The sequence below is a fragment of the Carassius carassius genome, chromosome 46 (genome assembly GCF_963082965.1).
Source record: "Carassius carassius chromosome 46, fCarCar2.1, whole genome shotgun sequence".
Taxonomy (NCBI): domain Eukaryota; kingdom Metazoa; phylum Chordata; class Actinopteri; order Cypriniformes; family Cyprinidae; genus Carassius; species Carassius carassius.
In genome coordinates this window covers 16,182,579-16,202,019 of record NC_081800.1, presented here as the reverse complement: position 1 = coordinate 16,202,019, position 19,441 = coordinate 16,182,579, and the positions used below count along the sequence as shown (strand labels likewise).

General features: G+C 37.4%; 1 protein-coding gene across 4 annotated transcripts in view; it reads left to right on the top strand.

Moving 5' to 3' along the window:
• LOC132129311 (low-density lipoprotein receptor-related protein 1-like) overlaps window positions 1-19,441 on the top strand; it is a 107,472-nt gene that overhangs the window by 4,325 nt on the left and 83,706 nt on the right. For all 4 annotated transcript variants that reach the window (XM_059540856.1, XM_059540854.1, XM_059540857.1 and 1 more), the window contains exon 2: window positions 19,057-19,179. In XM_059540856.1, coding sequence (XP_059396839.1) covers window positions 19,057-19,179 — 123 coding nt within the window. The remainder of the gene's footprint in view (window positions 1-19,056; window positions 19,180-19,441) is intronic.

The window sequence follows — 19,441 nt, the reverse complement described above, 5'->3', positions numbered from 1 at the left end:
TTCTTGCCTTTCATTTCAGACGTCTGCTTCTAGGGGCCGTTCACATATCGCATCTTTTTCGCGCTCAAGGTCGTTATTTCAACCGTAGGTGCGCGGCCGCGGTGAGCACGCTCATAATGGAAGCAACGTGGTGCGCTACTTTTTCCAGGCGGGTTTTTCCTTCTCATCTCCAGAAATATATCTAGTAGTAAAGCTAATGCGAGCCGAGGTGAGGCTAGAAATCAATTAATACTTTGCTGATACTTCTTCGTCGTCATCATGGAGAGCGCAGTTTGGTTGCATAGCAACGACAGACGCCATGGGAGCGCAAGCGTTTGGTCTAAAACGGCGCCCAGTGACGGATGGTGTAGCAATATTGTTGTCCGGGTGGAAATCGGGAGAAATTCGGGAGAAAGGTCGGTCTGGGAGATTTTGGGGAGGGGCTTTGAAATTCGGGAGTCTCCCGGAAAATTAGGGAGGGTTGGCATGTATGGTATATAGTGGCATTTTTGTGTTTTAATAAAGACTGTACAAAAAATAAAGGATTTTAATGTATTTTCAGTTTTTAATTGTAGTTATCATTTTTTATTTAACTTTATATTTTTATCTAATTTTCTCTAACAATATTAGCACTGATAATAACCAGTCTTTTTAACCTTTGCTTTGATCAGTGCTTCATCTTATGTAGGCTACACATCAGTCTTTGTGGCTCAGATACATTCATACATTAATACATCTACTCATACATTCAGTGTTCATTCAACCAGTCGTTTCTCCCACACCGTCTTTGCCCCATCTGATGAATGAATAGAGCTACATTATAAACCTCTTGGTAACATTCTCATTCAGACTGGGATTTCTTTTGTTGTTGTTATTAGTTGAAGAGCAATGCAATGGCAAAAGTCTGTTACGTAACCTTTATTGATGTAAAACGCTGCACAGTAGACATTCAAATGTGGAAAATACTCAAAGGAATAATGCATCTTTCACACACTGTCAGTGCTGTTTGATGTGCTGATTGTGACATCTCAGAATGGTGAATGCTTTGCTCATGAATATTAAGTAGGTTATGCACAAGTATGTAACATTATCTTTTAATGTTTCTATAAATAGTGTTGAAGGTATGAAGATATGGAGTATTTGCTAATTTCCAAGTCAATACTGATATGTAAAAGTCAGCCTCCAAAAAAAAATCTGTTTATTTTTGTCGCCGCACAAGAATTGTCTCTTGAAATAAGAAAAGCACAATGTAATAGCATTAGATTGCTCAGCTGGAGTCTTACCACCCAGGACCTGAGGAGGCTCTAATCTCCCTTTTTCAACCTCACCTCTCCCTGGGATACACGCTAGACTCCTCTGCGATTGAGGGCTGAACTCAGATTTGTGTAACTGACCAGATATGGCATGGATCCTCCTTGTGTGAGAGGCTGAGAGCTGTGGATGAAAGGAAATTGTTGATGGTAGTGGGTTAAGTGTGCTTTAATTGCTGTTTTTTGTATGCAACATTGGTGTTTACCCTATTTAACTGCTACACCCAGGAAGACATTGCTGCATGTAGCAAACTGAAGTGGATGGGTGCTGTTGACGTCCCAGTGACAGGAAACATAAGTGAGAGGTTTATCAAGTGCTATTATTCTGTCAACTACTTGGACGTAGGACGCAGACATGAGTGTAATGTTGGCCGTTTCTTTAGAGTCTGATGATCTGATGTTTTTGAAGGTTGTAATCGATTGCCTTCTTTCTTCCTCACATTAGGCACAAACATGTCTGCTCAAATGTTGAGGAAAGTTGTCATGATTCCACACTAATGTGCTAGACCTCTTTCATTTCTTTCTTTCTTTATTTTTATGTAGTTTTCGGTTCTGTTTTCACTGTTGTATATAAGTGTAACAGTGTAGTTTGTAATTTTTTTTTGTGATGGCAAATCATTCTAATCTGCTGATTTAGTGCTCAAGTAACATTTATTTTTATTATCAGCGTTGGAAACAATTCTGGTGCTTAATATTTTTTTGTGGAAACCATGATGCATTCTTTTTTACAGGATTCTTTGATAAAGAGAGTGTTACTAAAGAACAGTATTTGAAATATAAACTGTTTTAAACATTATGCTTTTTTACTGCCACTTTTGATCAATTTAATGTTAATCCTGATAAATATTTTTCTTTAAAAAAAAAAAATCTCATACTTTTGAACAGTAGTGTAGTTTTACTCTCAATACCTAGTGTACTGTCAGCGAGTAGGACTGTTTTGTTGCAGTGTAAAACAAAACAAAACAAAACCAAAAATGATATTTCTGTCATCATTTATTCACCCTTAAGATTTTGCAAATTCTTTTTTCCCATGAAACATGAGTTATTGTCCAGAATGTTTTGGCTGCACTTTCTCACACAGTGAAAAGTGAACAGGGACTGTATTCAAGATGACAAATGACATCATAAACCATTAAAAGTGACAGATATGATGTGCGTGCTATATTTTCCAAGTGTGAAGCCAATTTAAACATTATTTCCTTTTTTGGAGCTCATCAGCTCTTTTGCCCATTCACTTTTATTGAATGGACAAAGAGCAGTCAAGGCACACACACACACACACACACACACACACGTTTCCATTATGTTTAGCTGATAAAATAAAAGCACATTGATTTGGAAGGTATATGAGTTTAGTAAATAATGACAGAACTTTTATTTTTGTGTGACCTGTCCCTTTAAGTATCTATTCTCCACTTAAGCCCCTTTCACACTGCCATTCCGGCAAATACATGGGTAACGTGTTCCGGCAATTGTTCCCGGGTCGCTAGATTTTGCACTTTCACACTGCCAGTGATTACCCGGGATATGTGCGTGCTTTCACACACAACCCGTAAAGATACCGTAACGACATGTGACATCAGGGCGTGACGTGTAATGTACGAGTCGAAAACGTTAGGCACGTTATACTTTCACTGAAGCAAGCGAACGATCTCGGCGTCAGCGCGGAAAGTGCGGAACAAACTGATCGGTAGCACTTTATTTTACAGTCCTGTTCCTCGTGTACATACTATGTACTTATTATAGTAATTACAATAACTATGTAATAACTAGGTACTAACCCTGAACCTACCCCTAAACCTAACTCTACCCCATGTAGTTACCTTGTATTACCAGAACTTTCTTAGATAAATACACTGTAAGTACACTATAAGTACATGTTAGTACACGTACTGTAAAATAAAGTGCAACCAACTGATCTCTGCTTCATTAGAGTTTGCACATATTTTTTCATCTCGTACGTTGATCTTCCTTCAAAACAGCCAGTAAAAGAGTCGCGCGATAACGTGCGTCATCACTTCGATAGGCATTAGATCTGGCTTTTGTTCACACAGCGCTTGTCCTGGGTTGAACCAGGCAATGTTACTAGGTCCCCGACCCGGGTTCAATGCCTAAATCGATCCCGGGACGTGGTTGCTTTCACACAGAAGGCGACCCGGCAATGTTCCGGCAATATGCCGGGTCCGACGTGCAGTGTGAAAGGGGCTTTATTGGTATATTCCAGATGAGCTTGGTCCATTGAAGCTTTTGTCTTGTGTTTTAACGCTCTTCATCGTCTCTCACATCTGCCTGTCAGAGTCTGCTCATGTGTGAAAGCAATTCAGATCCAAATCATCTTTTGTGCTGTGACTAAAGACTGTCTGCATCACACCCAGAGCCGTTAAAAATGCTCAGCCCTAAAGTTACAGGTACTCAGCCTGGAGGTGAATGGACGTTTACTAGAATTGTACATTTGACTGTCATGAAAATGACCTGGGGCCTTCATTGTACTTAAGACTGACTTGTAATCAGCCGTTGTGTTGTTTATATAAAAGGACTGGTATTAAGGAAGAAACAGGTGTTGTGTGGACATCATAACCGCCCTTCAGTAGTTTCATAAGTAGTTTACGCCTGGGAACATGTCTTGGCAGCTCCTAGGATGATCTTGGTAAATTCTGTCTATTGCTCTGTTTGTCACAAATAAAGTGTCATTAATTCTAGAAACTTTTTAGCTTAGTGAATACAGTGGGCATAAACTTTGCATAAAGGTTTTACTGCAAAAAAGAAAAAGACAAAGCAAACAAAAGCTACATATTATGTTAAAAGAGCATCACTTGATCAATACACAATATGGAGCAGGGTGAGACCTTTCAGAAAAAGATTATTTTTTAATGCAGAGGATGAGGACATAATGTAGCGGTTTTGTATTTTATTGTATTTTCCATTTCAAACTACAGATAAAAACCCACAGTAAAATAGGAATAAATAAAAACTATTTAACAATGAAAGTTACAATTTCCATTAAAAAAATACACAGTAAAATAGGAGTAAATAAAAAAAGAAAATTAATGATAAAAGTTACAATTATAAGTGGGCACTTTATTGTATAAAAACACTCTTCTATCAATTACACATGTTTGCACTTTAATTTACTGTCCTATTCTTTACTTGTTATATTTTTTCTCCAGATATGGAATGTTGTAGCCAGTGTTGTTTTTAACTTAAAACTAATACAAATATTTTCCTTTATTAAAATAAAACTGAATAACATATTAATATTAGCTAAAAATGTACCGAAATAAACTAAGTTTAATTTGAAGTGCTAAAGTTAACAAAAACTTAAATAAAAACAAAACAAAACAGAAATATAAAAACGTAACAACATGAAATAAAATGTAACCAAATAAATAAATACATCACACTGCCTGTAGCTCACAAGTGAGTTATATTCGTTAGTCTTGGGAAGCTACTTTTTCTGTACTACAAGATAGACATCAGGGTGGGTTATGATAAGGGAACGTCAAATCTGAGATTATTTCTGTCAAGTCAAATGACCATCCGACAAGTGGTTACATGGCTGACAAAGCTTGTGCTATTTTCTTATCACTGATATGTAACTGATATATGTTTGTGTTGTCTAGACCTCTTGGTATGTGCTCACTTATTTTACTGGCCATTTGAGGCCTTTTATGTTCTCATTAGAGAATATAACTCATACAGACTTTTCCGGAAATTACCGGTAAATTGCCGTAAAGAGATCATGTGTGAACAGGATCTTTTAAAAAATACCGGTAAATTCGTTCCGGCAATTTACCGGTATGAGAAGTTGTAACATTACCAGTAAATTGGTGGAATTCTGCTGTGTGTGAACGCAGAAGGAAAATTACAGGTATGAGCACGTAAGAGTTCAGAACGCGGTGACGTAAGACGTCTACTCCGGGCCAATCATAACAATGTGATGCATTCACGCACTGTTTAAGAAAATAAAATAAATGTCATCCAACTGAAGCGACAGTGAAATTAAAGCGCTTCTCCTTATCCTTATCTTATGAAGAAATATGTCATCATTTGAGAGAAACTGTTAGTGATGCAGTAACGTATGATAAAATAACTGTTAACTGTCTCCGAGAGGAATGCATTCACAGGACAAAGTCAGGTCATCAATAAACTGAAAACATTGCGTCTTAATATCTAAAAAATAAATGACCATCACAAACGAAGTAGTAGTGGAAGTATTTCTTGTTCCTATTATGACTTTTGTCAATCTATTTGGGGATCCTGCTACTCCATAAATCCTGTAGCTCTAAACTAGTGGATCTCAACCCGCGGCACGTCATGAAATCACATGCGGCCCACCATGCCAAACACAAAAAAAAAAATTATAATAATAACTTTAAGTTTTACAATTTATTTTAGTTTTTACATATGGAAAAACACATAGGGTACAAACGAGAAGTCGGAGCAGTGAAGAAGAGTGCTGGACATTCGGCATCAACTTTTCGGTTTGCCCCGCAACTCACTTCAGCCTGTCTTTTTTCCCAATTCTCCCAAAACAGCTTATACTACTGTTTCAGCTATTAAAATAGTTCAGTTTTGTATGTTTGGACTAGTTTTTGATCGTTAAACAGGCCTATAAGTTTTGTTTTAAAGCGGCCAGCACAGAGAGAGAGTTTACATAGCCTATGTTTAATCAGTTTAGCCTTCTCAGATCATCACGAATTGTCTAAAAAAAAATCTAAAGATATAAAACAGTTCAAGCATGTAACGATGTTTTAACGTTAAAGGAGCTATGTGGAGGTTTTTACTTAAAAAAAAATCTTTAAGATAGAGTTTTCATTTGTACATGTATGAGCCAACCATGATGTAAAAAAAAGAATGACACCTCGACTGTCCACCACGGTTGCCTCTATCAGCCTGTAGGCTCAATTGTGTGTGGAGGAGTCGGGCCCGAATTAGAAATTTCAGAACCTACGCAATGCTCCTTTAAACCCAGATGTGCGCTATATCGAATATTTTGTGCGGAGAGTGCAAGATAAAGCACGCTTTTTGGGGACATATAGGTGCCAGTGCGATCATAATATAAAATAAAGAAATAAAAAATAAAGAAAACAAACATGCTTTCTGCCGTCTCGTCTTGAACAGGAGAGCTTACAAAAATAAACCGAAACTCAGCGAATTACATGCCTCACAGACATGATAAATATATCTATAGAAAGCTTTAAATTACTACTTAAAGAAATAATAAAAACAAACAACAAAAAATCTCAATACAATCATAATCTGTATAGAAGGCGCGTCTAATGAGGAGATGATGAGTCAGGCAACTTCATCCTTGCGACACAGACTCAGAAAACAGTTTATTAGTAAATAATTCAAATATCTTTTTACTATTTCCCTCTGTCACATTCATGGTAATTACTTTTTCCGGTGCTTTGCGACATCTTTTTAACTCAATTTGAACGCAGAACTGTTTATCTGCGCTGATAGACTATTTGATATGAATTTGGATCAGCATAGGCTACATTTGTGAACGCACCTTTTCTGCAATGTCGCGCGTCTTACAGACTGCAATTTACAATCGCAACTTCATTGTGCTATTAATCCTTTCAAGCCGATTTTCAACAAATTGGTCAGCTCCCGACAGCATCAGGTGTTTTATTAATGGTGAGTATAATTATTTAAACCAGTCGTCTATTACAATGTCTCTGTAACAAAAGCAGTTGCATGAATACTAAAGTTTGAAACAAAAATGAAACCATCAACAGAAATACTGAACACGTATTACCCTCCATGTTTAAAAATACAAGCGCAGCTGTTTAGAGGTTATTGACGGCACAGAATTTACCGGTATTTTGGAATGGATGTGTGAATGGTGCTTTTCCGGAAAAAAGACGGAATGTCGTTGACTGTGAACAGCGCATTTTTTAATTTACCGGTAAAGTCGTTCCTGTAATTTTACGGCAATTTACTGGTAATACTGGGTGAAAGAGGCTATTGTGATTGGATATAGTGGCCTAGGTAACTGAAGGATGATACATGTCCTCTTTAAGAGACAGGAATGGAATTAATGTGCAGCAAATCCTAGCTTACCTTTGCAAACATGGGTTCAAATTTACCTTTGTCTGTTTGTTTAAATGAAGGAGTTATAGGATTCTCCTTTTTTTCAGGTTATCATCATAAAACTAATAACTAAATAGTTTATTCTTATTGAGTTCATTGGCTTTCTTGAGTTCAGTTCATGGTGCCCTGGTATTCACTGAACAGTTCTATTGGACTGTATTGTCCTGTTGTTTGTGTCTTCATGCTTGAGTGTGTATTAAGTACAATTAATGTGTTTTCAAAGTCACTTTTTCTAAGTTTGAAATGAGGTGGATGTCCAAGCTCGGTATGATGTTTCTCAGATGGGTCACTGGACTGTATTTGACACTGTGTCCCGACACAGAAATAGAGCTGTGTGAGCAGAGAATGTAACCTGATTGGTCTCACTTTACCACGTTAACCCATATCCCTTCCTATGGGTCCCGCACTGTTGTGCTGAATAGGCAGCCAAATGCAGCGAAAAGAACTGCTTTGTTGCAGAAGTTTTTCCCACTGACAGTGATTTAATTGGATGTTGCTTAGTTGATGCCCTTTTGGTTGTAGTATAGGTGACCTCAATGCTGGATGTCCTAATATTATTGGTGCAATGTGTAACTGATCTTTTGAAAACCTGATTGTGTATTGGCAGTAAAAAAATAAAAAGGTTATTTTTAACAATGTCTCTTTTTTTTGTTGAAAGATTAACAATTATTATTAACCAATACAGGAATCAAATTATTATTTTGTATTATTTTTTTACATGTTTAAAAAAAACTTGCAAGGTTGCCTTTATTTGATAAAAAAAACTAATTTTGCAAAATATTATACAATTTGAAATGTGTTTTCTATTTTGAACTGCTGTTTTATTCCTTTCATTGTATAGCTACATTCTTCAGTGTCACATGATCCTTCAGAAATCATTCTAATGCTGATTTGCTGCATTTAAAAACTGTTGAAACAGCAGTTGTTCTGCTTATTATTGTTTTAGAAACTGTAATACATTTTTTTCTGTATTCTTTGAATATGGAGTAGGGTTGTGCGATATTTTAGATACAAATGACATTTTACAATTCTCGATCCCATTTTCATCCCAAAACCTACTCGCCTGACAATTATAAAGTTCAATCAAGTGAACAGCCAGTAAACAAATTACAAGCAATAACACCACTGAATATATAGAACAAAGATACAAATGAAATGATTTAGGATTTATGTTTGTAGATGCTCACATACAGAAATGTAATAGTCACATATAAAATAAAATTTTCATATTCTTTACTGTGTTGCACCTTGATTTTTCATAGCCATTTGAAATTAGTGGTAACCACTGCATTTTAATCATTAATTCATAAAAAATTTTTTTAATTAGACTGTATAATTTCAAAATTTGATTTGAAAAAAATAGATTTAAATTAGACTGTATAATTTCAAAATTTGATTTGAAAAAAATAGATTTAAATTAGACTGTATAATTTCAAATTATTTTATTTGATTTTAGCTTTGTGAAATTATGCCACATAAAAGACATTTATGCCACATCAATTTTTTAATAATAAATAATAAAAACAAATCCATCAACTGTCACGAGCAGTCCTTTTTGTCGAGACCTGAATCAATAAATTACATTATGAAATATAACTTTAACACTCTTTATGCTACCAGTCACCGTCAGTGCAAATGCACCCTGATTGTTGCTTTCAGATGACAATTTACTCCTTTGAAAAGTTGCTGAGCATGCTTCTCACAGCTGGCCTCACTGCCGCCATGACATAGAAAGGTAACAGCAGCTGGCTTGGATTGGGAACCCCAGATGAGACGAGCCCAGGAGGTCTTTTTCCCTTTTCCTGTCTGCATCCACTGTTTTTTCCCTCCCTTTTATCACTCGCCACCCACAACTCAATCTCGTCTTCCTCTCATTTCAGCATAGATCAACTTTAAAGTGAATTTCTGATTTGGAATGTGCAAAATGTTTCATAACCAGCTGGTTGATGGGTTTCCTGAAAGATTATATATTATATATATATAAGACTAATTGTCTTAGAGGGATAGTTTACCCAAAAATTAGCATAATTTGCTCACTCTCATCACTTTTGTAAGGTTCCTATTGTTCTTAAAAAAATATTCTCTGTTGTTCCACAGTAGAAAGTAAGTCAGAATTGTCATGTTTGGGTGGATTAGCCCTTTCAGTAAAGTCTGAATATTTAGACTGATTGTGGGTTTGTGCTACCTATAATGGATGCATTTCTTTGTGCCGTTTAAATAATATACATTCTTTCTTTGAAAATTAGCTAAACTAAGAGCAGTTACATTTAATTTATTTACATCATGTTTTTTTTTTTAAATGTTTTTTAACTTAACATGGTATCTTAACAATGTAGTGCTTGTGACGGGTCAGTGGGGTTTTTAAAAGATAAATCAAATATTTGATTTATAAAATAAAATATTGCATAATTTAAGACAATAAAAAAGAAAAGAAATGAGAAAAATCTAGATTAATTATTAACTGTAATGTAACTAGTTGGTCCAATTTTACCCTAACATTTGATAAAGTTTTTAATATCTATTTTTCTTTCTTTTTTTTTTACTTTTGTAATCACCAAGCAGGGCCGGCAATTGCTATAGGCGTACTAGGCGGTTGTCTAGGGTGACAAATATTTTGGGGGCGCCCTCTAGGGTCGCCGTTACGTTACGTTACGTTAGGCAAGTGCGCAGTTAATGCAGCAAATGAAGCGGTCTAATAAACCCGGGGCTTAATTTGTGCCGGAACAAGCCACCTCATTTTGGCAGATCCCCCTCCCCCAGGGGCGGCATTTCAGTATGGCTGACAGAAAATAGCCAGATATGTGCCGTGAAAATTTATCCAAAATTCATATCTCTATTATAATTCGTTATTATTATTTAAATCACAGGGTTCTATAAATATTTAACCAATGATAAGTATTTAAAGGAGCTTGTAAAACTTCGTAACGCCATTGGATCCTCAAGCTCTCGCGAAACTAACTCAGATTGACGTGCGCGCACAGCTCGAGGAGACAGATCTCCGCTTATTCGCAAAGCAAGGGTAAACAAATAACTTTGAATAGTACAGCATTTCTTTACTCAAACACTATGTCTGTAAAGGCTATTGTTTTTGTGTGTTTAAAGACTGGAGAAGTAGTTTTTTTGCCATCTAGCCAATATACTTTTGTACGTTTAAAATATCCTTTGCATAAGTGCTTAATCGTTTATATCATGAGATTTTGCCAAGTGTATTAAACAGCAAATAAAAAATAAAATAAACGTTATATCCTAACCTGTAAAAGGTGATAGTGGCATATAATGCGCTGCACTTTCCTCAGATGCGGACAAAAAACAAATCTCCTCATACGCCGGCCAAAGACATTGTTAACTCCATTTGAGCTTGTTTTTCATATAGCCTGATTTTAATTGCAAGTGTCTGATACAACACCAACACTGACGACGCAGTGTTGTTTAATTATTGATTTGTTCCCCATATTCTTTCTTTTCCCCTGTAGAGTGTGCCATGAAACTGTTTTATTTGTCAACACCCATCAGACATCATATTGTTTGTATTTGGTTGCTTAAACTCAAACTACGGAAAATAGTCCGCTTTATACAAGCTTTGGATGTGACTGTGAGGGCACATAATACAGCCTTTGGAGTGCGTGAGTACCAAATGGCTTAAAATTCTTAAAAAGGTGTGCAAATTATTATACATTTTTGTGACAATGCAACAATGACCCGATTAGTCAAGAGACAGTTCTGTCAGCTGTCCTGAAATGCGAGTGAGTCTTGAATCGCAGCATGCAGGTCACTAATGCCTGATGAGAAGCGCTCTCTGAGAGAGATCATGGATTCAAATGACTGATTTAATCTTAGACTTTGTGTGGATTTATTTTATTATTGAAACCTACAAGCTATGTCGAAAAAATGCAGGAATTTCCCTCATTCTAAACTTGAAAGCTGTGAGATTTATTAAAACCATGCGACACATAGTCCCCCTCAGAAAAGTTTTTAGGCCTGGAAATTGTTGTTTTAAAATCGCATGGCATTTCCATGTTATTCATGACCTTACAGACCCTATAAAAGCAACTGATGCACCCTCTTAATCACTTAAACTAATGTGATTACGCGAGTGCTCCGTTACCTCTCCCTTCTGTAATCGCGTGCCAGATCCGTTGCCCCACTTTGATCCGCTACATCGCAATTTACAAAATAAGCACTGTACGTATTTCTAGCAAACATAACTTCACTGATAACCTACATGGTTACAATTTAATTTAACACCACTGATCTGGCTGTTGCAGGTGATGGGGCCACATCTAGCATTCAAGGTCCCAGTGAAACACTGACCACTGAGACCAGGGATACTCAATCTCAATATGTTAATTTAGGCAATTAACATATATTTTTTTAATTTTTTTTATAAACCGCTATTTTGGATGGTTATACTTTTAGACTTAGTTTTGGTTATAAATCATGGCAGAAATCCATTGCAATTGCCTCTGGTGCCCACTGTTTTGGATTTTGTCCAATGGCACAAAAAAAAAAAGAACTTGAGGTTTTTAGTCAAAACACGATAAGATAAGAAAATAAAGATAAAGGGTTAGTCATTCTGTGTTTTTTCATTCCCTGATGATCCCGAGGTTGTAGATAATATTTTCCAAAATGATAATGCTTTCCAACAGACAAGTCTCACATTCCAGAAATTCAATAGTCAAATGATAAATGCAGCAATTAAATGCATTTGCACATTTTGGTGTAAATGCCCCAAAATAACCATTATCAAAATGTACAAAGGCAACAAAAGTCCAAGTGAAGACAACAGAGATAAACAATGAGATGATTCTTGGCTTGAAATCCTTGAACTAGGGTGTGCCGAAGTTTCTTTCTTGAGTGCTGTAGCTGTAGCATGTTCACAATAGTAAGTTTGAAATTGTGATTACAGCCCCAAAGCAGCAATACATGTGGACATGGGTACATGTTACTATTTGATAAAACATGGTGGTTCCTTTTCCACTTTCATTGAGTGTTTTTTTCCCCACTATGCTGTCTGTGTAGCAGATACGTTCTTAGTAGTTGTGGAAAATGACAGTCATCCTGAAGGGTACAGGGAAAAATTGAAGGACGGTGATGTATGAATGATTGGTTTTTAGCCCGGTTTCTTTGGAATTTCACTTCATTAGAAACTGGCCCCATTCTGGAGCGCCAAACTCATCTCCGATTTGCCCTAGAAAATTAACATCAGAGGACAAACTTGTAAATTGGTCAAACTGCCTCGGCCAGAATTCAGATAAAATATTAATGTCTTTTAATCTTTAAAGGTGCCTGGATGTAAAACAGCCCTGTTTTTTTTTTTTTTTAAAGTCCAAGAAAAAAGCGCAAATGTATGAGACGGAAGTTTTTTCCGCCTTGGTCCTCTGGCCGGCTCCCAGCCCTTGTGTGGAAACAGCATTTTTTTATAGCGGGATTGTGGTATTTCAAATGACTGCAGCTTGATGTTGGGTTGCTTAGCTTGAGGAGTGCTGGCCGATGCACCTTTTTGGGATGCTCCTGATGTTTGCAGTTGGGTGAAGGCCCAGAGGGATAAATAAAGGCCTTCTTGATTCCTCACCATAGACTCAGATGCTCTGAAATGATTAACAGCCCCCCTTGATTTGCACATTCAAAAACTTGTCAGTAGTTTGGCTGTGTGTTTGGAAAAAAACAGGTCTGAATTAACAATCCACATGTCTGTCTGAAATATTTGTGTGCTTTGAATGAAGGCAAGCTCTGTGGGAAAAGTTGCCTGTGTACTCGGTTCCCCCCAATGACCCCAAAACCTCCAATTAGAGTCACAGGCTCTCCTCTTTGTGGTCGCTGTGTGATCCTGTGTTAAGTTTAGATGCTGAATGTGTTTACTGTCATGTTTTTTGTACAGTCGGTGGCCCGAGTGCTGAGAATACCCTAGTCTGGTTGAAAGTTTAGAACTCAGGAATGCAGAGTCAATAACGGTGTTCAACATGTTGTTTTCTAACACTTTTCTCTTAATGAATGCTGTTGATTGTTCAGGCCTCCAGACTGCGACCAAATGGTTGCATTTTGCAACCATTTTTTCTGCCGGTGTAACTAATTTTTGTGAGCAGTCGCACTGGCGCAACCACCACGTTGCCCAACTCATAGGCTCTTCCATTTCTGTTGCATTTGAGAAACATCAAATGGCAACTGAAACGAAATCGAAATTAAGTCTACCATTTATCAGCTCATTTATCACCTGTCTGATATCAGAACAGCTTTAATCAGGAGCCAAAGTTGATTTCGCGACAATGTTACTGCACAGATGCAACAGTGCTGCGAGATCCAGTTGTCTTCTCTTCCGGGGTCTGTTGTGAGCGTGTTCACGATGATGCTGACGTATGACGCCGTTTACGTGTTTTCTGGTGCGCCCAATAACAAAGATAACACGTCAGCAGCATCACTGCAGTGTTGTGATCGTGCTCACAACAGACCCGGAAGAGAAGACAATGCTGAATAAAGTCGTAATTTTTGTTATTTTTGGACCAAAATTTATTTTCTATGCTTCAACAAATTCTAACTGACCCTCTGATGTCACATGGAATACTTTGATGATGTTTTTATTACCTTTCTGGACCTTTCTCTTTAACAATAATTAACTGTTTGGCCATAATTGTCGGTGATTGTTGAATTTATGTATAATCTACAGGATCTACATGTCTTCTTCACCAGCTGTTCTCCATATTTTGCACTAAATGCACTTTCCACTTTGTATCCATCATCCTCCTAATACTGCTAACCGGATATCTGAGAGCTTAACTGGTGCACTGGAACAAAGCCTAGTTCTGCAAGTTTGTTTGGGAAGAGATGAAAAATCCCGGATGTCGACATGCATTGTGTTTATTGGATCTTGGGAGCGGTCCTGAAGGAGAACTCACAGCAAGGCTTTAAGTGCTTGTTTTGAGTGTGGTATAGCTAGTCTCATTGGAGATCTGCTTTTATTGGCCAGATTATAAGGGATTATTCACAGAGAACGCTTTCTTGTGTCCATTAGTGCATTTTTTTTTATTTTATGTGAGCATTAGCTAAACTGATTTTAAATGTTTCCTTTAGCCATACTTTGTACTCCATATAGCTAGGGCTGTCATGATTATGAAATTTGGCTGACAATTAATTAGTGCTGGGTGGTATACCGGTTCATACTGAATACATGTGTTTATTTTTCTTATGATATGAATTTTTTAAATACCTCAATACCGGTGTACTTTAATATTCGGAATGCGTCTGAGAGGGGTCTCTTTTCACTGTTGCACTGTGGCGAGGACACCGCTGTATGTGTTACTAACCTTGAAAGTCCCGAAACTGAAGCTGTAGAACTAGTAGAACATGATGACACAGACTTCAACGCTAGATTTAGCAACTTTCAGATGCTTTTAGCGGCTTAAGCGTTTTTCACGTTAAGCGTTTTAGAATGTCCCGATGACCTCAAATTAGATGTATTGCCGTGTCACAGGAACCTTTTTGCAGCAAATTTTGCATATTGCCTCATCTATATTCGCTGGCTCGCACTTTTCATTGGCTTGAAAGCCAAAATATTCCCATACTGGCAACGTGACATTTTGGGACTGGATCGCGCCTCCCATAGTTTCAGCCGGCCTATTCAAAACAAACGAAGCATCATAAAGCTACAACGGCTCGCGAGAAAATTACAGTCTTAACCATATTGTATCATTAATTTATTTAACATTGAATGCACAGTGACAAATTGAAAAAACAAGAAGGCCACAGCCTCACAAAAAAAAAAAACTGAACACTGCGGTTGCCGCGGTTTCTGCGGTTGCTATCTTTCCTCTGCGGTTTGCTTGTCAATAGCGCGGTCTTACAATATTGCGGTTATCGCGACAGCCCTAATAGTTTGTCTGTTAATATTATGCACTTTTTGTTTGTTGTTGTTTTTTGTTACTCAGACACAGGCAATGCACTGCATTGAGACAAAAAAGTAATATAGCCAAAACCACCGCATAGTTTCCTCATTATAGAGAAAAACTACATTTTAATACAAATATATAAGTTATGAAATTAAACTAGCTGACTGTATAATTTAGCAGCAATAACAATATCTTGAAAAAAATCTTTGTTGCACATTATATAATGTAAACATGTTGTTTGTTAACTATTTGTATTCTTACAAAATACATATATGAAAATAAGATAGAAATCTTGAGGAAAAAGAAAGTCTTATAATAATATTTCTGTGTGCAAAACTTTGATAATGTGAAACGCTTCAAACATAGTGTCACAAAGCTCTTATGCATATCCAGGCACTTGAAGCAACAAGGAGTCCCAGTGCTTATGCACATCTAGGGTGCAGAATGATGTGCTTGAAGCAACATAAGTCATTGCACACAGATGAGAAATTAAAGAGCAATAAACTGAATTTTCATTTTTGGGTGAACTAACCCTTTAATTCTCGTGACAGGCCTACATATAGCTGTAAGTAAGTAAAGTTTATTTATAGAGCGCTTTTCACAGATACAATCACAAAGTGCTTTACAAGGTACAACCACATTAATATTCAAATAAAATTAAAACAAATAAAAAGTCCAAAGTAAACTTAAGCCCAGTCAACTAAAAGCTTGTTTGAATTACAGTGTCTTGAGTTGCCTTTTAAAGGACTCAACAGAATTAGCCACACGGAGGAACAAAGGCAAGGCGTTCCACAGTCTGGGGGCTACAGCCGCAAAGGACAGATCTCCCCGGGTTTTATAACGAGTCTTTGGGACAATTAAAAGACTTTGTCCTGCTGATCGAAGGGAATGAATGTAATAATAATGTAATAAAGATCTAAAAGTTAAAACTAATATTTTAAAATCAATGCAAAATTTGCCAGTGTAGGGAGGACAAAATAGGGTTGATGTGAGCCCGTCTGCCAGATCCTGTTAAAAGCCTTGCAGCAGCATTTTGTACCATTTGGAGACGATTTAGAGCAGATTTGTTAAGAAAAGTAAAAAGAGAGTTACAATAATCTAAACGTGAAGAAATAAAAGCATGAATTACCATCTCAAGATCAGAGTCAGTTAAAATCATCCTCAATTTAGCAATTTAGCTGTACTTGAATGCTAGAAAGTGTATTGTGTGAATGCCCATCCAAGATGGCCGACAAGTCAAAAGAAATATGATGTATAGTAACATGATATAAAGTGATGTATAGTGTTTTTATGTAGTACTGAAAAGAATTGGTAAAAAATGTTCATTTCAATTGAAATTAGGCAATTGGCCCCACTTTATATTAAGTGGCCTTAACTACTATGCACTTACATCAAAAAATAAGTACAGTGTACTTATTGTGTTCATATTGTATTGCAAAACACTTTTGCTGCTATTGAGTTGGGATATGGGTAAGGTTAGGGACAGGTTTGGTGTTATTGGGTAGGTTCAAGAGTGGGTTAAGGTGTAAGGGATGGGTCAACAATCTACAAAAAATTTCCGAATTAGTTCCTTCCATTTGAATTAGGAATCTGCTTAAGAGGGCAACTCAGTATGTTTTGGAACAAAGCTAAAGACAACAATACTCTGATATCCACATTTCACTAAACCCTTCATAATTTCACCCACTTTGTCTCTATTATGCTCACTCATGTCGATGGGGATATCATCTTCCATCAAACGACAGTACTTGGAGACAGTTTGGGAAGTGATGGTGTGAGAATGGAGGCAGTGGCCCAGCTTCCTCAACACTTTCAATAATGTACAGAAACATGACTATGCACATCTCCCTTTTCTCTTGTGATTGCAGTCACATCCTCTCCCTTCCCAAAACACCTCTCCTCCTGCCAAGTGTGTAGAGATGTAAGTCTTAGAGAGGGAAAGTCCTGCAGAGAATCACAATCAGTCCTCTTCTGTACTTAACTTCTACTTGAGAGAAAGTGTACAACCACTACAGTCGTTGTACTGTTTTGGCAAAACAATGACTGATTAAAATCAAAAAGTATGCCTTTAAGCCATGATATCCCACTTTATGGTCACCTGTGTTGTGTTTGGTCTTTTTGTTTTGTTTTGTCTGCGTATTGTATTTTGAAAAGGCTTGTGGTCAGTTGTGGGGTGCACCCACAGAAGGTATTGCAGCTGCAGTGTTTTACCGGAGGATGGACAGACGGAGAATGGTTTCATTACATCAGCAGTTTAGCAGAGGATCTCTGACTAATGGCTGAGTGGACCAGTGTCATCAGTGGGGCAGGGCCAGATTACCCACAGTTCTGAGGTGGTTCTGCGTTTTACCCGAGCGCCAACCTCCCGCTCTCTCTCGTGAGGCCAATAAGGAAGTGACTAAAACTGCAATTCATCGACTGGCTGCAAAAGGGAGTCAGTTCCATAGAGTCCCCATGTTAAAATGCCCAACTTTACAGCAGGAAAAAACATGTTTACAGCCTGGTTCAAAAAATGATTTTGGTCTAAATAGCTAATTTTGCCCTTCATGACAACTGTGAGGGGGGTGAATTTTTTTATAACTTATCCGTTTAAATTATATTAAGACTTAAAGTTCTGCATAATTAAGGGCGTAGCCACTTGAGTGACAGGTGGATTGCCGCTGCTGACACTCCCGTCGTGCTAGGTGGGTGTGGCTTCAGCTACTAGCTCCCGCCTTTTTGCCCATTTTTGATTGTCCGGGAGAGTCGCGCGGTGACGCGCTGCCAAGATGGCGACGGCCCGCTCTACACACTTTAGGCTTCAAAAACACACTTCAGGAGACTACGGGTGACGTCACGGACACTACGTCCATGTTTTTATACAGTCTATGGTTTTACCTCAACAATTTTATCAGACTGACTGAGCAAAGATACTCCCCTGATTGCCGAGCTCTCCCCGGAGTTTGAATGAACTGATGCATAATTCGCCCTACCGCCGGTAATGAAAAGACCTCTGTCCAAAACATCTCTCAGGTTATAAAGGGCAAAAGAAAACCACTTTTTGTGGGTAGCACTTGGGAAATAAACAAACATAACAGCACCTATGCTGAAATAAGTGGGTTAATATTACAGCAGAATGAGTTGTCTTGGAATATAAAGCACAGTTGTAAACTTAGCATGACCTAGATGTGTTTCTGTGTTGAAACCAGAATCTTTGGAATGAGGAATGGTAGTTTCAGCAAAGTCTGTGGCCACATCCACAAAGTTTTTCTTCTAAACGTTTTGTCTTGTCAAAGTTGCCGGTCACTGAGGTATATGCTTATTCTAAGCTTATTAATCTAGATGTCCCCTTCAACAAAAATTTGATATATTATTGCTGAAGCATTTAGTGGTTGACCAATATGGGTTGTTCAGTGGCTGATATCTAGACAGGATGCTGGATGATGACAGATGTTTGCTAGTTTTCTATATAGTACAATATAAAGCACAAAAGTCTGAGACTACTTGTGAACATGTTTATATTTTGCAACTTTCCTTATGTTTTGGGTTTATTTGGGGTATTGCTTATTCATTTTGTCAAAGCATTTCTTAGTTTTTGAAAAAATCATATACTGTTTTATATTTGTATGAGTTTAATATCTAGGTTTAAAGTGGATTGTGCAAAATTTCTAAAATTAAATACTTTTACATAGTATGTACTCTAAAACTTTCGGCAAGTGGAAAGTAAAAGCACCAGCCTGACCAAATATTGTTAAATTAATTGATCTGAGGGATGCATTTCACACTTACAGTTTATTTCTCTGTTCCAGCTCCAAAGACATGCAGTCCGAAGCAGTTTGTGTGTAAAGATCAGGTGACCTGCATCTCCAAAGGTTGGCGCTGTGATGGAGAGAAAGACTGTCCCGACGGCTCTGATGAAGCCACAGATATCTGTGAGTAAACCATTTTTATCCATCTCATCAGATACCTATGACATGAAATTTTGAAATGTTTTGACTGTATAAACTGAAGCCAGATAAAGTGTAAGGTATGTATTTGTGCGGGTGTACAAGTTAAAAATAGCTTAAAAATGTATCTCAAGACCTGTGTTATCTGTTGCATTGAGTAGAGTAGCACATGGGGGTTAAAGACTCTGTGTCTCTTCTGAGCGATGGCACTAATTGAACTGCTCTGTTTAGTCTGGCTGACTGCACA